Below are 19,690 nucleotides of genomic sequence, written 5' to 3' on the forward strand. Positions count from 1 at the left end.
GCTCTTTCACGGTGTCGACTATTCCGTCCACTCTGTTTTCAAAGACAGCGATGTCTCCCTTCACACCGGCGATGGCGGTGGTAATATCTTGCTTCACGGCGGTGACATCGTCTTTTACGTCAGCGATGGAGGCATTGACAGCGGCAATGGAGTTTGTGACATCGTCTTTGACGGCAGCAATGGAAGCGGCAAAACAAGAAGCGGTTCGACGGACAAACACAGATTTATTTACAGAACAGCAATTTACACGTATTTACAAGCTAATCAGAGAGCTAACAACTTTCTGAAAAAGTTTAAACGGAACTGACTTCAGCAATAGAGTCTGTCTAGCCGAGTCTCTTTTAGCCTGTCTAGCCTCTCTGAGTCTCTCTCTGTCTTGTGAGCGCCACGGTATTTATAACCCGGATAGAAACTTCGAGAAAAAGAACATTCCACAAAATTCTATTTCACAGTTTCCTAGTCGGCGGCGCTACCGTATGGAGGGGCGGGACTTTCTAGATTTTTCTCTACACGCCCCGCCAGTTCTCCGCCAATCGCATGTCGCTGCGCTTAGACCGAAACCGGTATCATCTATATTTCTGAATCGATATTTCTATCGAACAAATCGCGCCATCTATCGTCGAAAGTTCATAACAGTATATATCAAAATAACGTTTGAAAAAAAATTTTACCCTTTTGCAATGCATTTCGTAGTGGATTTTTTCTTTTCAACTTGGATGATTTTTCAAAAACACTTTAGCTTTTCTTTTAGCGTCATTGTGCATTATTTGGTTGTGAGTTAGTTCCGAACTGAAAATTGGTTGCACCATTTTCATTGGTAGACCTGTACCCTCCAAATGCTTCGAATCGACTTGGACACACTCTCTGGGTATAACGATAAAAACATTGGGATAAAAAATTCTGAAAGAACATATGACCGTCTCTTAACAATTTACGCGGTTTTTAAAATTTTCCTGATCCGCATTATAACTGTCACATTGGAAATAAAAGTGTCTCAAGAACCCGATATATTTTGGGGTGACCGAAATAAAGCAGATCAAGTTTGACGATATATCTCGGGATTGCCGCTGTAAGGATTAAACAATCAAAAACATTTCTTTAGGGCTCGCCACGTCTGCGTATTCTCAGAAACAAGATTCACTTAAGTGACTACTCTGAATGGTTATCAGCCAGTTCAATGGTTATATGTCAGGAATCACCCTAAAGCTAATTGATTTTGCAGCGACAATATGCAAGAACTGTTTCAGCAACGCGTTTTCACCGTCTACAGAAATCCCGTGCATTTGATGGATATGAATGGCGTTTGTTTTTTTGTTGAAAGATTTGGAGTTCGAGTCGAAGTAAAAATGTCGAATAATTGAAGTTTTGAGTCGAATAAATGAAATATTTTAACATTAAAATGTATAGGAACCAACTGCGACCGAAATCAAACGTCATATAAATGTGAAAGTCGTGTAACTGCGAAAATGGCCGTCTTAAGACTATCATGGGCCCCCCCGGGCCAAGCGATTTTTCATTCTCGAAAATTTCAACCCGATCTCATTTTTGTGAGGCTCCTGGGCCGTGCTCGGCTGGGCCCATGCCTTAAAACGGCACTGCAAAAATGTAAACGAGGTTTCACTGTATCATTTAGCCATTATAAGGAATTTGAATGGTCTAGTCCAGTGGTTCTCAACCATTTCTCATTCCTGTGGCCCCCTTCGAATATGAATAATTTTCTACTCCCCCCCCCCCCCCGTATTCCTATTAGAAGATAGTTATTCAAAAATTGTCACAAAGTGTCTGTATCATCGTAATGTTACTTTTTGTGAAGTTTACTGTTTTGTGTTTTTCTCAGTTTGATTTGTATGTTTTATGTGTTGTGTCAGTCCAATTAAAAAAAATAATTTTAATGAATGTAAACTCTGCGCTTGAAGACGGCACAATGCCATCAAGTTACTCGTTACTGGATGAAATTTTTATTATTTCCAAATTAGTTTTTTTTGTGTAAAAGATTATGGTTTCATTGAGAAATGTCAGTTGCAGCTTCCAAAATACGCATTCTTATAATGATAAAAATCGCAAAAAGTGATAGCAAGCAGTTTTATTAATTTTATTCTCTTCGGGCGGATAAAAGTAGTATATAATGAGGGAGTACCCACACAAATGAATCACAATTGAAAAGTTCAACCTTTCACATCGTTTTCAATAATGTATCAAGGATATAGGTTCATGTTGTAGCCAGACTATGAAGTTAAAAAAATGAACTAAAATACGTGGGAAAATTTTTTTACTATTTGTTTGAACCATTCATTCCAGAGAAATCATGTACGCAGTGACAAAACTGTTCGTATGAACATAATAATGATTCATTATCAGGATTATCATCGGAAAATATAAATAATCAGACTTTCAAATAAGAAAATTATCAGTTTGTTGACTTCAATTTCGATAAGGTTGTTTCCCGGTCTCCCACAAAAAAATTCAACTTGTCTAAGTTCAAATTTTCACTGAGATATCCGAAGAAAGTTGGAAAAAAAACAGCATTAAATGAGGGGAAACCATTTTACCCGCATTGAATGCTGTTTTTCCCAAATTTCCTCACTTTTTCGAATTCTCATGTCTCGGTGAATATTGCACTTAGAAACGTGAAATTATTTTAGTTGGCATCGGGAAAGACAGAACAACAACTTCTTAATTGGGTTCTTTGGCACACGGGGACAGTACAAAAAGTTGTTTTTATTTTATTTTATAGCTATACGCCCTTACAACATGAATGACATATCTGAGTTGGACACGTGATTTGGATACTTTTTCTAGTTGGGTATGTCTCTAAGACTAATGGCTCACCAGTAAAGTGTCATACGCCCTGTTACCCATGCAGCCTCCAAATACACGTAAAAAAATAGTTTGAGACGAAATACAGTCAACTCCCATTTTAACAAATACCATTATAAAACGGGAAAAATATCGTTTTAACGAAAACTTTTCTAATCCCTCGGATAGGTTTACATAGAAACAATATAAAAATCTGGAATTCCTTTGTAACGAAATTTCGTTATTACGAAGTCATTTCTCGGGTCTCTTGGTGTTCCAGTCTAATGGGGTTTGACCAAAGCGTATTAATAAAGGGTCTTTAATACGCTTTGGGTTTGACTGTATTTCCCCCCAAAAAAATCTGACATTTTTACTGTAAAGTAATTGAACTTCGGCAATTTGATCCGAAAACAGTCCTTTTTATAATGTTTACCGTGCAAAATGTGACCATACGCCCCGCTTTTGAAGTAGAAAATTTTTTGTCTTTGTTTTTTGTTCTAGAATTATTTTATCATTCTTAATTAATGCCAGATAACTTAATCCTTGAAAGAGCACTTATTTTTGTGAGCCATGATCACTTATCCTGTAATGATATTTAACGGGCCGGACAAGTGAAAAACCAAATTTTTCCTTTGCCTTCATTTGACTATTGTGGATCAAATTCTGAGTGAGGGTATGGACCCCAAGGCTGGGATCTTTTGCAGGCCCCCTCCCAGTCAGATTTCTCACGGCCCCTTCTATAGTTAATTTATAGCTTGAAAAAGTAAAAAAATTATGAGAATTATCCCGGGCTCTTGTGAGGGCCATGGGTGACGGAACCAAAATGCACACATGACCCTTGTAATAGAGTACAGGAGTGGCGCTTGGCCATGCGACCCATTGCGGCCACACGGGGCACCGCTTAAGAGGATGCTAAATCCGGGGTGAATGGGTAAAAAAAATTCCATCGGTAAAAAAAAAACCAAACTGTCGGTTCTGGGGGGGGGGGGGGGGTGCAAAAAAATGTTTTGTTAGGAATTGTTTAGATAAATTGTGAGGGAGGAACATGACCGTCTAAGGGTAGGGCTGACAGGCTCCAGCTTGAGGCCTGGGACTAAATCCTTATAACTTTTCTTTTTTCACTATAAATTAACTGTAGAAGGAACCCCGTGGAAAATCGGGCATGGGCCCCACGAAAGATTCCCTGACCCAGGAGGTAGGGGCTATGGAGGGAGCAATAGGTAGGAGGCGCAAAAAATAAGTCGGGTACAGTAAATACACGGGTACAGATTTTGTCTCGAGCCGCCCAGATAGCTTACATTCTTGTTTCTGGTATTACGATCAGAGGCCTTGTCTATTTTCTAAACGTTTCCGTTGTCGAGGTATAGTATGACTCAAAAGCGTGATGCTGTGAGTTTTTACTGTGTTAAATTTTGTTGTCTTAAGTAAAGTCTACGCTGCCGCCCCTTACAACCTGCCGCCCCCCTTGCACCCTCGATTAAGCTGCCCCTGTCCCAATACATTATCACAGCAATGTAGTTTTAAAAAATTTTAAATTTCGCGGGTATTTTTCCTCCTGTATGATTTGGTCTCTTGGAGTTCGTTATAACTGAATTCGACTTTATTTCTTTTCAGCAGAGGCAATGGATTGGCACCCCCTTTCAAAATTCATAAAAAAATACCCCAGAGCAATCATTCTCTATTCGATTTTTATAAATATATTCCCCACCAGACCACTCAATGCTGGCTGAAGATAGCTTTGTGCTAAACTAGATGGCTATCCGTCTGTAATTGAATGAAAACGATGGGTTTTTTACAAGCTTTCATTTTTCACCCATCTACGTCTTGGATTACATTTACTATCAGCACTCAAAAGAATGTCAATGAATGGTCAACAAATCTTTGTCTTTTTTCTTTATGGCAGCCCTCTTTGAATGAAAAGTCTTTGAACACACACAATTTTCTGTCTTTACAGTTATTCCATTTTGCTTAAACCTCTTCTGTAGTTTGTGTCAGGGCCTACTGTCACCCCCAAGTCGTAAAACCACCGAGATTACATGAACCACTTTCTTTATTTCCTTCCTCATGTTGATGCTACTTGAATGGGGAAAAATTACGAAAAAGATATTCTATGTATATTTTGTTTGAAATTAAATTTTTTTAGTCAGAGGGACTAAAAACATTTAATGTCACACATTTCTTCGTGGCCCCCGTATCAGTAGCCGTGGCTCCCCTTTTGCAAGATTTTCATCCGTGGCCCCCCCGGAATATTCTGGGGCCATATGGCCCCCGGTTGAAAACCACTGGTCTAGTCTATTCTGTGATTCACAAATTCCGATAATTTTTTCCATGTACGTTAAGTTCCACAGATCCCCCTGAGAAAGTATTTCGGCCGAGTAACTGACCAAAAACTGAAGGAAGTGGTTCGGTTTTTGCACTACATTTGTCTCCACTATAGGTAGGCCATTGCAAAAATAGCTTCATGTGTAGATGGATTAAAGCTGCGCCTGAATAGGGCATTGGGAACTGAGTAGGGAAATGAAATGAATAGGCTTTCTGGATATTATTGCCGAGGTGAACTTAGAAAAAAGTGTAATTTCTCTCCATCGGGAATCGAGCCCAGGACCTCTTACATACTGGCCAAGTGCACTGACCAATATACCATATTATGCGCTTGCTCGGTATGCAAGAGGTCCTAGATTCGATTCCCGGTGGAGAGAAACCACACTTATTTCCAAGTTTACATCGGGATAATATCCAGAAAGCCCTATTGATTTCATGTATCTTAGCGGGGAAAATTATCATCCATCTCTGAGTAAGGCAATGTTTGTAAACAAAGGAGGGTTCACCTTACGACAAATACAAACATAGACCTCCTGCATAGTCCTACCGATTTATAATGATGACTGAGGGGGGAGGGGGTGTGAGGGAGGAACAAGTCTTCTCTTCCACTTCAATTTCGAAATATGCAAAATGAAAACATTCGACTCAAAAAAATATAATATAATATAAACCGAAATCCTGACAATTATAAACGAATTTTTTTCCGTGATATGATATTGATCCATTCCGTACTTTGCGAAAGTGATAATACCCGAATGATAACATACCCATTTCATGATTTTAATAAGCGGCGTCGCTGGATAAGGAACGCAATATTTGAGAGTGAGATGCCCAATTATGTCAAGGTGGGGAAGGAAGGTGAGTATATTCGGGATAAACTGTTAAGAGGATAAGATACGATAATTTGTGTTTTCTTATGCTCCAGTAACAGAAGAAAAAAAAAACAACCCGGACAGCGTTGAATATTTTCGCAAGAACATATTATCCGTGAAAAATGAAAATGGAATGGTCCACGTGGAAAATTCAGTTGCTCTCCATAAATCCGTTATTGTGCATTTGATAGAAGGGGGGAAAAAGTGACGCGATGAGTATAATAGGATAATAACAATAATATAAACTGAGCAAACACACCATCGCCAAACAGCTGCAAACGACAAAGTGCTTCCACTGTCAAAGGATTTGGCGGAGAAATTCCTTTTTATTAATGTTCTCTTACCAGAGAAAATCTCCCTGTTTTTTCCTCTCTTTTTTTCCCGCTAAAAAGCGATTTTTCTTTCAGTTTTTGGTTCATATGTGTCATATATTCCTGTCATCGAAGCGACTGGATAATTTCTAAGAGTACATATTGTAGTGTAAGTAGATGACCAGTCTCTTTCAGGAACAGCGCGAATTTATCCGAAGCGAAGATTCTTTTTTTTTTTAATCTTGAATTTTAGTGAAGAAAACGGTTTTTCGGCGGTTAGAAAAATGGATCTTTCTACGAAAACGTCGACGTTATTATAGGATGTATGATACGTTGCGTGTGTATGTGAGTGTATACAACAACAACAAAACGTCGTCGTCTTTTTCGTGAGAGAATGACCTTACCTTACGTCTTCGTCCTTGGAATCTTCAATCGATTCCGTCAGATGGCGCCTTAATCGCGCAAAAATTTTACCGCTACAGTTGCAACCACCGCAATCGAAAGGGGAAAATATATCCCCTCGCTGCTTGTGTTTTAGAGAGCAGCCGCCACTCTGTACACAGCTGGGAAACATGGCGAGTGGTCGGGCAGCCGGCATCATCACTACGCCACTGCCACGGTGTTTACCAAGCTTGCGCGAAAAGTCCCATACTTCTCGACCGAGACCCCCCGAAGCTTCGGATTTCTAAACCAAACTGAATATTTTATTTACAACTTCCCATTTCCCCTCTTCCCACAATAATGTTAACTTATATATTTGAGCTGCCATAGTGCCAGTTTGATTACTTCCTTGAAAGTGCCATATAAAAAAACAGTCCGCGATCAAAATATTCAGAAAGTTATTTATTCTTGGAGAAGTCAGAAAGAGAGAGAAGAGAAAATTTAATTTTTAAAGCTCAATTAATTTTCGAGCATCTTGCTGTTTTTGTTTTTGAACAGGACAGTATTGGTAGTAGTATCGGAGATGTTTCTTGAAGACGAGTCCGAGAAGAACCGTAACGAGCAAATTAACATCGAAATCAGAAGCGAATGCAGTTGAGGTGGCATTTGTGGAACCGTTGATCGTATTAGCATTATATCTATTAGATATAATGTGATTACCATCAATTTTAGTTATCGAGGTCTTCAGAAAGCCATATGCTCTTATTTTTAAAAAAAAATGAACAGTGAAAGTAAACTTAATTACTATATTAACGAGCAGATGTGATCGTGTATTTTTAAATTGGCCGCTTCATATTATGAGATAATTATATAGCAGCTTTGTGAAAGTGCTTGTTGGTTATTGCTGAGATTTTTTAATGAAGGTTGTCTTCCTAAAAAAAACAAAAAGTATTTGCCTAGTGAGAGATTATAAAGAGTGTTGGGAAATGTCCGAATCCATTTTGCCATAGCCGTTGCCTTTTTGACCACTCCACGTTCCCTTCACAGCTCTATCTATCGAGGAAAAAAAGAAAGAAAACTTAAATCAGTCTTCCACCCGAAGTGTTTTTTATTTTAAGAAGCTGTTGTATATTATAAAAACAAAAATAATTAATACGTTGATATATTTATGAACTTCGTATAAAGAGTGAGCTATCCGAGCTTACAATGTCAGGTCCAACGAGACAGAGGTCGCTCAGAGAGAGATTGCACGGCATCGGGATACCGTGGCAGTAAGTACCACCTCTTATTGTTGTTATTACGAGTATTTGCAAGTGAAAACTTTATTGTGAACGTGTCATGTTTCGGTAGTCGTGTATTATGATTATTTGGTGTTTCCGAATGATGCCATGCACACGGAACGGTGACAGAGAATGTCGTGCAATTACATGAATGCATTAAATCACATTAAAGAAAAGTAGGAAAAAGTTGTTTGGTGAACTGGAATGATGAGCAAACATTGATAATAACGGGAATTATCTAAAAAACACACAATTATTCACGCTGTATTTTACGTATGATTTTTTTTTTCACTATAGGCTTCAGAGAATTCCTATCATACAGAATACCTATATATTCTGTAATACCATAAGCAATGAAAGTTCGAAAAATGACGACATTTTCATGTGAATGATTTAAAAAAAAAATCATTTTGCAGACCTTTTTCTTGTTTGCGTCTTGTTGTTTACGGTATCTTAAATCATTATAATTAGGTTCTATATTCCATCAAACTTCACTCAAAATGAATCACTTACGTATATCAGACCATGTCTGAAGCTTTAGGGGAAGTTTGAACCTCCCCAGTCTTTATCAACAAATATATCTGTGAATTGAAATTTTCCTTGAAAGCTTCGAGCTTGATAGATGGATAATTTCTCCTCTATGGAAAAGAAGTTCAACCCTAAATAATATAACACCCAAAAACTGTCCGATTTTCAGACTGATTAATATAGTTTTGTGGAGAGATAGTTTAAATTATAGAAAAAAATTATATCAAAACAATTTTCAACTCAGGTTGTCAACTCGGACTTTCGGATTTCTTATATTATGCGAAGGTTTAATTTCAAAACTTTACATGCTTTACCATTCATTTTCTACATTCGTTGTGCAAACAGGTGGATAAGAAAATAAATAAATCCACTTGGTGTGCATTATTTAGGTTATGTCTGAAGATTTTGGACCGAAAATAAGACTTGTTGAATTGTGAAATATATTCATTAAAATGGTATCTTAGGCTGGTTTACTTTAAAAGTTTTTGGCAAAGGTTCTGTTATAAAACTTGGAAAATGCTACTAATAAGCGTATCGGTTACGTTCGATCAAATGTAACCAATTTTATATTAAATAATTATAATTCGACTCTAAATTCAATCAAAATTCACTCAAAATGAATCACTTACAGTATCAGACAACGTCTGAAGCTTTAGGTAACTTTGTACTTTTCCCAGTCTTTATCAACAAATATCTAACAATATCTGATTTATTCGACGCGTCAGTAAAATGAACCTTGGATTTAGAAATTGACTAACAGGAAGTATTTTTTTAAAAAATGTCGAATTCTTATATTTTTAAAAAACTTTTAAAAATTAATAAAAGTCTAAAAAGGTCAAACGCCCAAGTTCGAGGTTTAATTCACTAACATATGCGTGTAAGCATTTCTTCGAAATTTCAGAAGTTTTGTTGTAGCAATTTTTTGTAATCTTACGGATGAGTTCAGAAACTGTAGTCTGAGAAAATTGCATTCAGGGTTTTTTCCTTGTATACTTTATACTATAATTTTCATACTCTTTTTCTTTTAAATGCAAATACAAAGACCTCAACAGACAAAATGTCCAACGGGATTTGCCCAAAATAAGATGCCCATAAAGAACATGGATGTCGAATACTATAACTAAACTGCACTAAACTATATCAAAAATACAGCAACCCAAAAAGAGCAATAAAAAAAAACAATAATTATGATAAAATATAAATATACTGCCTAAATATATTAAGTATTTATAGCTTCTCGATTTACCCCAATATATGTTTTGGTAATTTCTTTTTAAATGTGGCAATCATATTAGAATTCACGACCCCCGCAGGTAAGCTATTCCATTTATTCACAACCCAATTAAAGAAAAACTCCCCGCGACAACACAACCTAGAATTGTCCCTTAATAATCGATACTACTACTTCACCAAACACCAACTCCGGCCATATCGCTATATTGCAATTTACTGCCATTAGTGAGATGGGTTGGAAGTGAAGGCGCTGTCTATGGTGGTCGCCTCGAGTTCGTTAGGGAAAATATCTTATCTATATCCTCCCTTGGGTTCGAACCCGGGACCCAGACAACAACCTTCACGATGGTAGACGAGTATCTTACCACCATGCCACTCGGGCGAATAATAATCGATACTGGTGTCTCCTTGTCAAAACAGTTGCTTCATGTAGTAATCTCGTGGTCCATTTTATTCATTACGTTGAAAATTCAATTATATCCCCACCCGCGCTCTTCCAATGTAAACATATTAAAAAAAATCTTTGTTTATAGCTTAAACCCCGTGTACCATCAAGAGCACACGTGGCTCTTTGTACCCCCTCGACCTAGTCTAGGTGTCAGTGTAAGTACGGACAACAAAACTTTACTTCATACTCCAACCCAGGACGAACTAAGCCCCTGAAAAAGTGGAAAGATCACTTTAGGAGAACACGAAGAGACCTTTTTGAGAATGAAACCGAGCATTCTAATCGATTTTTTGACCACCGCTGAACATTGTTCAGAAAACCTAAGCCGCTCATCAATAAGAGTACCCAGACGGTGATCTTATACTTGCACCCGGAATAAAAACCGCCATTCAACACGTAACTTATTTTGAAATTACAAATCAATCGATTGACAAGAAATTTATTACATTTGGGTTTTTGCAGTTTAATGAAATACTTTTACAAGCCATGTTTGAAAAATCAACTTAAGGGGTCGTGACACCCGTTAAACGTTCTTATCCGATTTTTTTTCTCCATTAATATCAAAAAATTCGACTGGGCTGAGAAAAATTATCCGTTAAACCTCTTATCAGCGATAAATCGCTTCAGGATATAGTACTTAATCAGACTTTTATCCGAAATTTCCTTTCAGAGGTCCGACTGTGATTAATCAAATCCGTGCTTAGGCGCTCGAATTTCTTCATCGAGAAAATATCTGTATAGTTTATTGAAAAAGTAGTAAAGCCTATTTTTTTGTGATACACATCATTACGCAGTTATGTCATTTTTACTGAAACGTTCTTGTGAGGATATATACATGGAGTTTGACCATTTTGGGCATCGGATAAAAGAATAATTTTTGCAGTTTCGCTCCATTTTCATACACTAATTCAGTGTTTCTCAAAGCGGGCGTCGCCAACCTTTGTCAGTTTCGTCACGACGAGCTGGAAATATTGATGTGTGGATGCCTATTTATGCTTTGAAATGGTTCTTTTATGAATGCACAATATATACTAAACTATTCTGGGAGCCGCGGATGAACCACGAATACACTTGGGAGTCGCGAGTGATTAAAGTTTGAGAACTACTACATTAATAGAATAAAAATCCGATTGGTGGAAATCGTCATAGTTTGGTAAAATTGCTCAACTGAATGCTCAATCATGAATCGTAATTCAAAATGCTCACTCAATGTAAATGACGTTTCTGAAATGGTACTAAATTATTGTTTCATTCCTTGCAACACCCCCCCCCCCCCCCCCCGTTGACTGTGTAGTGCAAATTTACACGTAAAAATCTGTACAATATTAGGAAAATCTTTCTGCTGATTAAGCTAGTTTAAAATGAAGCATTTCCCCTGAATTGGTGATAAGGGGATAGATATTGCACCGGTCCTCTAACTGTATCCACTAATAGAGCTAGACTAGCTACTTCGTAGGTATTCGCGAAAATGTTCCTAAAATCACACAATATAGGAATCAATAATGATTAATACTAGTAATTAATAGTAATTAAATACAGTCGACGCCACTGACTAGAATCATGGATAATGTTATCTCACACATTCGGGTATTGCAATTACCTTCGTAAAGAACGGAATGGATTAACTTGGGAAAAAAAATTCGTTTGTAATTACCGGGACAATTTTTTCCCCCGTCGAAAGTTTTTTTTGCGCATTCTGCAGCCTAAGCTTTAACGGAACTTATTTTTTACCATGTAAGTTATCGTTATCAAGGTCAAAACAATATAGGAGACTAGAAGATGTTCTTTCCTCCCTCCCCTTGTAGGCAAATGTTTCGGTACTCTATGTCGTAATCAGTTCGTAGTATTCGCCGTGATCCATGTACGTGTAGAGCGACTTCTGCAACGGCCTTCCTATAGTGAAGTCAAATGTATGACAAAAAATCTCTTTCCTTCAGTTCTTGATCAGTTTCTTTCAGTTGACCAGATTCAAATTTCTTTTTTCAGAGAAACTTTATCAAGAGATCTATGAAACATATATTATGCACATTAAAAAAAATATCGTAATTCGTGATACAAATTAAACAGTTCCATTTTGATGCCTCACAACGGCTGAAAAACAAAGAATGCAAGATTTTAGCTGAAAGGTTAAAAAAAAAGCCCCGATTTTTGAAATAGATCAAAAAAGTGGAACGATTTTCAACAAATTGTGAGAGGAATGAAAAACCGTTTTCCCGTTCCACCAACAGCTGTTGACCATATGTCCCATTCAATCAAACGTGGTGTATGGTCACTTGTAAACGGGACTTTTAGGATATAATTATCATTTGGTTATTGTTATCAGAGACCCTCCCGAGTTCCGATGTGATCACATTACGTGGCGTGGCCTGTAATAATAAAAACAATTGATGATATAAAATGCAATTAAATTATTTAACATCAGAGAAAATTAACGCAATATAATCATTAATTTAAATTTAATAGTTTTTTCTTCGGATTTTTCAGGAATCATTTCACGTCAGTGCGCGTACTTTTTTTCTTATTTCCTCTATTGAAGAGTTTTTTTTGGAAATTTCGGAAACCCAGTTGAATGTTTCATCTTCTTTCGTACAAGTATTAGCTTAGCTTAAAGAACTTTTTTTGTAGTCTTTTAGTATTGAGTGGCGTGTAGTTTAGTGGGAGAATCTATTGACGTATGACATTCTACAAAGAATGTGATATATTTTATCTGCCCTAAATGTGGTCCAATTTAAAAAACAAAAACCCCAATTTATTTTTTCTCTTCTACTTTTTATTCCCTAAACTTTCACAAAAACATAATTAGGAGGTGATATTTCGCACTTGTGGGAGATAATTATACAGGGTGCATAGCAAACAGGGGCTGTTGATCCCAGAGGTATATACTTCCAATTAAAAAAAGTTTCCGAATAACGCGTAGTATTCAGATATGCCATTTAGGTTTCAAGGGGTTGTATAGTTATTAAAATAGAAAAAATAACTATTTATACAGTCCCCGTGTGCCCACAAAACCCAGTTAGAAAGTTGTTGCCCTGTCTCTCTTGATGTCAACAAAAAAAAATTCCATGTTCCTAAGTGCAATATTCACTGAGATATTCGAATTGGAAAAACGGGGGAAATTAGGGAAATAACAGCGTTAAATGTGGAAAAACCATGCATTTAACGCTTTTCTTTCAAAAAATTTCCTCCGTTTTCCGAATTCCAATATTGAACTTAGAAACGTGAAATTTTTTCGCTGACATCAGGAGAGACAGGACAACGACTTTCTAACTAGGTTATGGGGCACACGGAGACTGTATAAAAAGTTAATTTTTTTTATTTTGATAACTATACAACCCCTTGCAACAGGAAAGAATTATTTGAGGTCTACACGTTATTTGGAAACTTTTTCTAATAGGAAGTATATACCTGTAGGATCAACAATCCGCCAGTAAAATGCCAAACCCTGTTTGCTATGCACCTTGTACATCATACTTTTTTTTTTTTGCAGCGAAATGGTTATTTGAGTAAACCTATTATATCAACGGAAATCAGAGTTGTTTTTCTTTGAATTGGAATTTCCATGTTTGATGTTATAATGCGATAAGTGAACCAGAAATTTTTGTTATCTCGAAAGTTCGTTTCGTGGTGATAATTACCTTCACGTATACATGAAAAAAAAGGTTTCGAATCTCTCTGAGAACGAAAACAAAATAAAAGTTAATTAAAATCTAATTTCACGCATATCGGCGATGTAATTAGTGAAAATGCTTTTAACCGTGCTTGTTTTTGTTTGCTGTTCCAACTCTTTGCGAGATTAGTGTCAGAAGCTTTATTTGTGTGAATTTTCACGATTTTTTTCCTTACTTTTACACAGAGTATGTTTATTTATTATTTTATACTTAACAAAAATTATAAAAAAACTAATTAATTGGCTTTATTTTAGGCGCGAGTGAATTTATAGCATTAAAATATTAACCCTCGGTTAATTTGAGGGTATTTAATTTTTTATAATTTATCATACAACGCTAATGCAATTTTGATAAAATTTTTTTGAACAAAATAACTTGAGTAAATTTAATGATTTGTTTAATGAAACATGAGCGTGGCAGCTCTTCAAATACTCATCAGACAATCGTCAGGCCAGGGCCGTAGCCCTTTTTTGGTTGTTCACTGATCTAGCTCTAGGTCTTTTGTGTATTCACATGATTGCACACTGTCTTGGTCCCTCTTATGCTTGCACACTCTCGAGGTCACTCTTTCGGTCATTGAAATGCTTGCGCACTCTTTAGGTCATTCTTCTGGTCGGCAGTTCATTGATCTGGTCAATACTTTTGTCATTCGCATACTTACGTACTCCCTAGGTTCCCTCTTTTGGTCACTCACGGGCGTGGTTTCTGCTCTATAGGTTTCTCTTTTGGTGGTTTACTGACCCGGTCCTTGAGCTCTTGGTCACTCTTTGTGTCATTCTCATATTTACTTACACACGTTTTTCTTCATTCACGTGCTTAGACATCGTTTTTTCATCCATGTGCTAGCGGTTTTCCATTCACATACTTTTGCTCACTGTTTTTTTTTCATTTACGGTGTGTACTTGCACAACATTTTTTATTCTTGTTTGCGCACTGTTTTTTGTTCTCATCATTGCATAGCGTTTTTTTCATTGTTCTCTGTTGTTTTTCATTCACATGCTTGCACATTTTTTTCTTATGCTTGCGCACTGTTTTTTATACTTATGCTTGCACAGCGTTTTTCCATTCACATACTTGCTCATGGTTTTTTCATTCACGTGCTTGCACACTGTTTTTTTTTCAGTCACACGCTCGCACACTCCTTTGGTCACTCATTTACCTGTTTTCTGCTGTCTAGGCAAAGGCAGGTCTATGGTTTTCATAATTCTCCAATTTCACATTAATTTTCTTGACCGCTCATTACTTTGCTGACCTGTACTATAGCCCGCTTAGAATCCATTAGAATCCACGCCCCCCCCCCCCTCCGTAAATGTAAATATGCCTCTGACCGTAACGAGGGGTGCAAAAGGCGTTTTCACGTCCAAACTTGCGGAAGCGCTGATTGCCTGCATTATTTTTATTTATTTTTTAGCAATGATTTCGGAATCTGCAGGGATTTTGTTTCTTTTCTCATTGTTACATTGATTAAATAACGATGACTCCGAGGAAATTTTAATTAACGAATCTCTTTCACTCTCCTCCGATCAAGAAAACTGTCATTGCCGTCATCACTAGTGAAATATTATTATTTTTTTTCACTTCAACCTATGAAATCTCGGAACGGTTTCTTTTCTTTTAATTTTCGAATTTGATTCCTTGATCCCCTTTTATAGGTTTTTTTCCATTTATTTCAATAAAGCCGGAATAACACTATCAAAGTTTTAGAAAAGTCCAAAGAACATGAAAAATGCAACCTATAAGCGGTTACCTTCGAGAGAATTTAACAAATATGGTTATTGGTGTTTTTTTTTTCAAGTTTTGTAAAAGAAATTTTCTAAAACTTTTACAGTGTAATCCAGACTTAAGAGAAGGAGATACTTGGGAAAATAAATGTGGTCTCTGGGAATGAATGAATACCGCCAAAATCATATCGAAGGTGTTCCACGTTATTTTATCGTTATAACTGAGGTTGACGTTTCCAAGACCTATTAGGTATAAAAATATAATCAGATGCAATAAAATGCTGCATACACGAAGTTGTTGAAAACACAGAACGGTAAGTAATATGTGGATATAAGGGTGGAAATGTCTATGCTTTGTAAACAATATTTTTAATGGTCGATTTCAAGTGTAGAATCATTTTGAAATCGGTTGGTTCTTTCTTAATCACCCTGTATACCAAAATCCAGTGACGTACACCTCGTTACACTTCCATCTTTCATAAGGAACACCAAGTACATCTTAAAACGAAAGAAATATTTATATAATATTTAAAAACATACTATCATTGTTGAAAGTCAATATATATATATCGCCTTACTAAAACCGAAACAAGTGTCCCGAAAAGTGGTTTCGGGATAGCACATTTACTGGCCAGAAAATTGAAAGGTCAAGGAAAATCGAGACGTATGGTCACCCTATGTTTGGGGGGGGGGGGTTTCGCCGATGAATTTCTTGTCAAAAGAGGGTCGCGCTTAGAAGAGTTTGGGAACCACTGATATACGGGAATCATTCTGGACAGCCAATTTTTGTTGCAGCCTTGTTGTCTTTACAACCGTGGTCGTTATAACCAAGTTTGACTGTATTTGAATTTTTTCCACTGTATGTGTGTGTTTTTGGAATCACAGTCAACAGCTTAAGCAATTAAATTGTAATCACCGGGTTCGAATGATTGATGAATCCTCAATGAAAATCATCCGACGGAGGAGGAAAAACAGCAGCAAAAATAAAAGAAGAGAATAAATTATAGGATTATTCTTCAAAAACGAGCAACTCCGCAAATTAAAATCGATTTTTCGAGGTCCTTTTTGCCCATCGGAATTCCTCGTTTTTTATTTTATTTTTTTTTATCCGTCTTCTTGTTCCGCCTACCACTAACGAAAACATGTTTTCGCCGTCATTAATTATTCTAGAACATTCATTTTTCTTTCAAAATAAATCTCGGCCGGGGCCTCGTACGTTCGAAAGCAAAAATATTCGGAATTTTTTTTTATTATAATTTTTATTCTTAAATCAAGGACCCTCTGACGTTCGGTCGTAAAATCAAAGAGAATGCGGGTGGAATTAATAAGCTGTTTGGGAACTCGGTATTTAGAAATATATCTAAACTGAACTGACTTTTAGTGGTTTCAGGGAAGAGATTTCATAACGAAAATGCTAAAAAATGCAAAATTCCATTGATACCTCGGTTTTCGTCGATAATCCGTTCGAAAACAATCGGCGGAATCCGAAACCGACGAAAACCGAGGTGATTATTTCCATATGAATCAATATAAATTCAATTAATTTGTTCTAGACTCTCCCAAAATAATACAAAAAACCACATTTTATAGGGAATAAAAATACAATGCGTAATACTAAAAATAATAAGAAGTTATTATTTTTAATATTTTAAAAATGAATATAAAAGACTAACGTAAAGAATAAATGAAAATTTAACATGTAATTCACATTTTTATACCTTTTTGAAGACTCTTCTAGGCGTATGGAAGACGGTGGGGGGGGGGGGGGGGGAGTGCAGATATTATTGTTTGGAAGGGAGAATCCCCCTCCATAACGACCTTAAGTATCAAAGCACTATCTAGGGTCAATTCCTGGGGCACTATCGGAGTTCCCTTGAATTCGGACACAAATTTTTGGGCCACAGACTTGTCCGAAGTCGCACCTGCGCCGTGTCGAGTAACACTGTGTATGCCAGTGAACCTTTCGAATTTTTCGGGAAAGCTTTTGCCAGCCTTAAAATAAGTACATTAGCACTCGTCCGAGGCATTGTCTTAATGAGATCGCATACAACATGTCGGCCTTTCCACATATGATAGCCTCCGAAACAGAATTTCCATCTAACTGTTTCTGATTGATCCAAATTAGTAGAAACTGTTCGACATCTTCAATTGCTTACGATCTCTATTTCACCTTTCGCTACATTAGCCTTTTTCATTGCTTCCTTTTTCGCCACAATGGAACCTATCGTGGATGGCGACATCCCGATACATCGACGAAATCCGAGGCAACCGACAAAAACCGAGACAAATGTTTCGCCGAAAAAGTCAAAGAAAACCGAGGTATTACTGTTTTTAGTTCAAGTTTTCGTCGATACAGGGTGCTGCACGAAAGGAAATCACTGGAAATATGCAAATCAGCCGATAAAATTTAGGCTGTATGATTAACAGCTCCTTTCAGCGCTTACACAAAGTTTCCATTGTGTTGTTGATGGATAAAGCACTATCGGTGAAGTTGTTTTTACTTCGACCACGAATCGCTGACTAAAGGTTTACGAAAGTTTCAGACACAGAAGAGATCGAAGTAAAGCTGAGGGTTCCTGTATCACACGAGCAACACCATCTATCGACGAAAATTTGAACTTATTTTATTTTTCTGTAATAAAATTATCCCATTTCTAGAAAATAACTTTCATAACAATTCATTCACTCGAAATTAAAAATTCATAAAAATTGAAGGAACAGTTAAACTATTTACGAATTTATGGGACACCCCGTTTATAAAATCGGCGCTAAAGGGCAGGGATTCCGAAATTGTTGGGACGCTCTTGTTTATTTTTGCGACAGGCCCGGAGTCTGGTAAGAGCTGCCCTGTGATAAATCATTTCATTTGCATTTTTTTAACGACATGAACGACACGAAGTCATGAATTCACACATAGAAAAAAAAAGTACTACCACATAGTTGCCTACTTCGAGAATTAAGACCAAGTAGAGTTACTTAAATTGGACGTTTCTATCTCCGGTGCTAATTTTCACGGCATGCGTACGTGGAACTTAAAACCCACTGGAAAAGCAATGAAAGTTCTTTAAAAAAAAAAGACAGGGGAGCAAGAGAAGTTCTCTCTCTTTTAGGAGTTTGTTGGGTAAGAAGGAATAAGAGAGAGAGAGACGCCTGTGCGCAAAGTAATGTCTGTGCGCGCATTGTAAGCGGCAAAAGGAGCTTGTAAAAGGCAGGGAGCGAACGAGTTTCGAGCGTAATTAAGTGTTTTCCTCGAGCAAAACCCTCATCAAACGACTCGGAACGTCGTTAATTAAGGAGCTCAAATAATTACAGAATTTTCAAATAAAGTTCGGGAGAAGTGTCAAGATTTTGTAGCCGCTTTCTCTATTCCCTTCTAGTAATTATCCTTTTCCGTCTAATTTACTTCTCGGTATCAAGCCGAGGAATCTTCGCAGAAATAGGGTTTTGAAAATGTATCTAAAATACAGTAATATGGTTGTTACCAGCACACACGAGAGCATACGTCTATGTTTTACAAGCACGTATCAAGATTCTGCCTTGAATCGTTTATTTTATCAGTTTAGTTCATCGTGAGAAAAGATGAATAACAAGTGGGAATTCACATAGAAGTATAAGTCGTATTGAGATCTGATGTGGTTCCTTTACTATATTTAGAATATACTAGACTCTCGCTAATCTGGCACATATCAGACCAGGGTGATCGAAATCGCCGGATTACTGGAAGTCAATTGAAAGAGCCTATTTAAATAACTTAAACGTCTGCGCACAGGTATTACAGTGATATGTTTCCGTTTCTCTATATGCTCGAAGAAAACCCACCTAAAAAACGTCGGATTACTGGATGGGCCGGATTACAGAGAGTATACTGAATTTTTAGATCATACTATTTTCTCTTACTTAGATCGTACTTACTTAATAAGTTCACTTTCATTAATTAGATCATACATGCTCAATCGCATTGGCCGAATGTTGCAATCTCCTAGCAATCTGATGTAACCCGTGACCTCAAACCTAATTTTGTGTAAATGGACTAAGCGGCACATTTCCAGATCATTTAAGTGATCCGCGGTGCAGTTCGCATCACGCAAGTGAGTCGCTGCACATTCCTATATCACACGAGTGTTCATCGA

The 19,690-nt window shown here is 37.0% G+C and overlaps 1 protein-coding gene across 1 annotated transcript in view; it reads left to right on the forward strand.

The window, feature by feature from the left end:
- Positions 1 to 7,536: 7,536 nt before the first annotated feature.
- Positions 7,537 to 19,690, forward strand: part of LOC149088396 (oxidation resistance protein 1B-like) — a 138,707-nt gene continuing 126,553 nt past the window's right edge. The window contains exon 1 of the mRNA XM_089247482.1: positions 7,537 to 7,953. Within this exon, the coding sequence (XP_089103608.1) occupies positions 7,889 to 7,953 (65 nt within the window). The 5' untranslated portion in view covers positions 7,537 to 7,888. The remainder of the gene's footprint in view (positions 7,954 to 19,690) is intronic.

The sequence above is a fragment of the Pholcus phalangioides genome, unplaced genomic scaffold (assembly GCF_987345545.1).
Source record: "Pholcus phalangioides strain wild (caught in Gottingen) unplaced genomic scaffold, Ppha-v1.0 ptg000003l_1, whole genome shotgun sequence".
Taxonomy (NCBI): Eukaryota; Metazoa; Arthropoda; class Arachnida; order Araneae; family Pholcidae; genus Pholcus; species Pholcus phalangioides.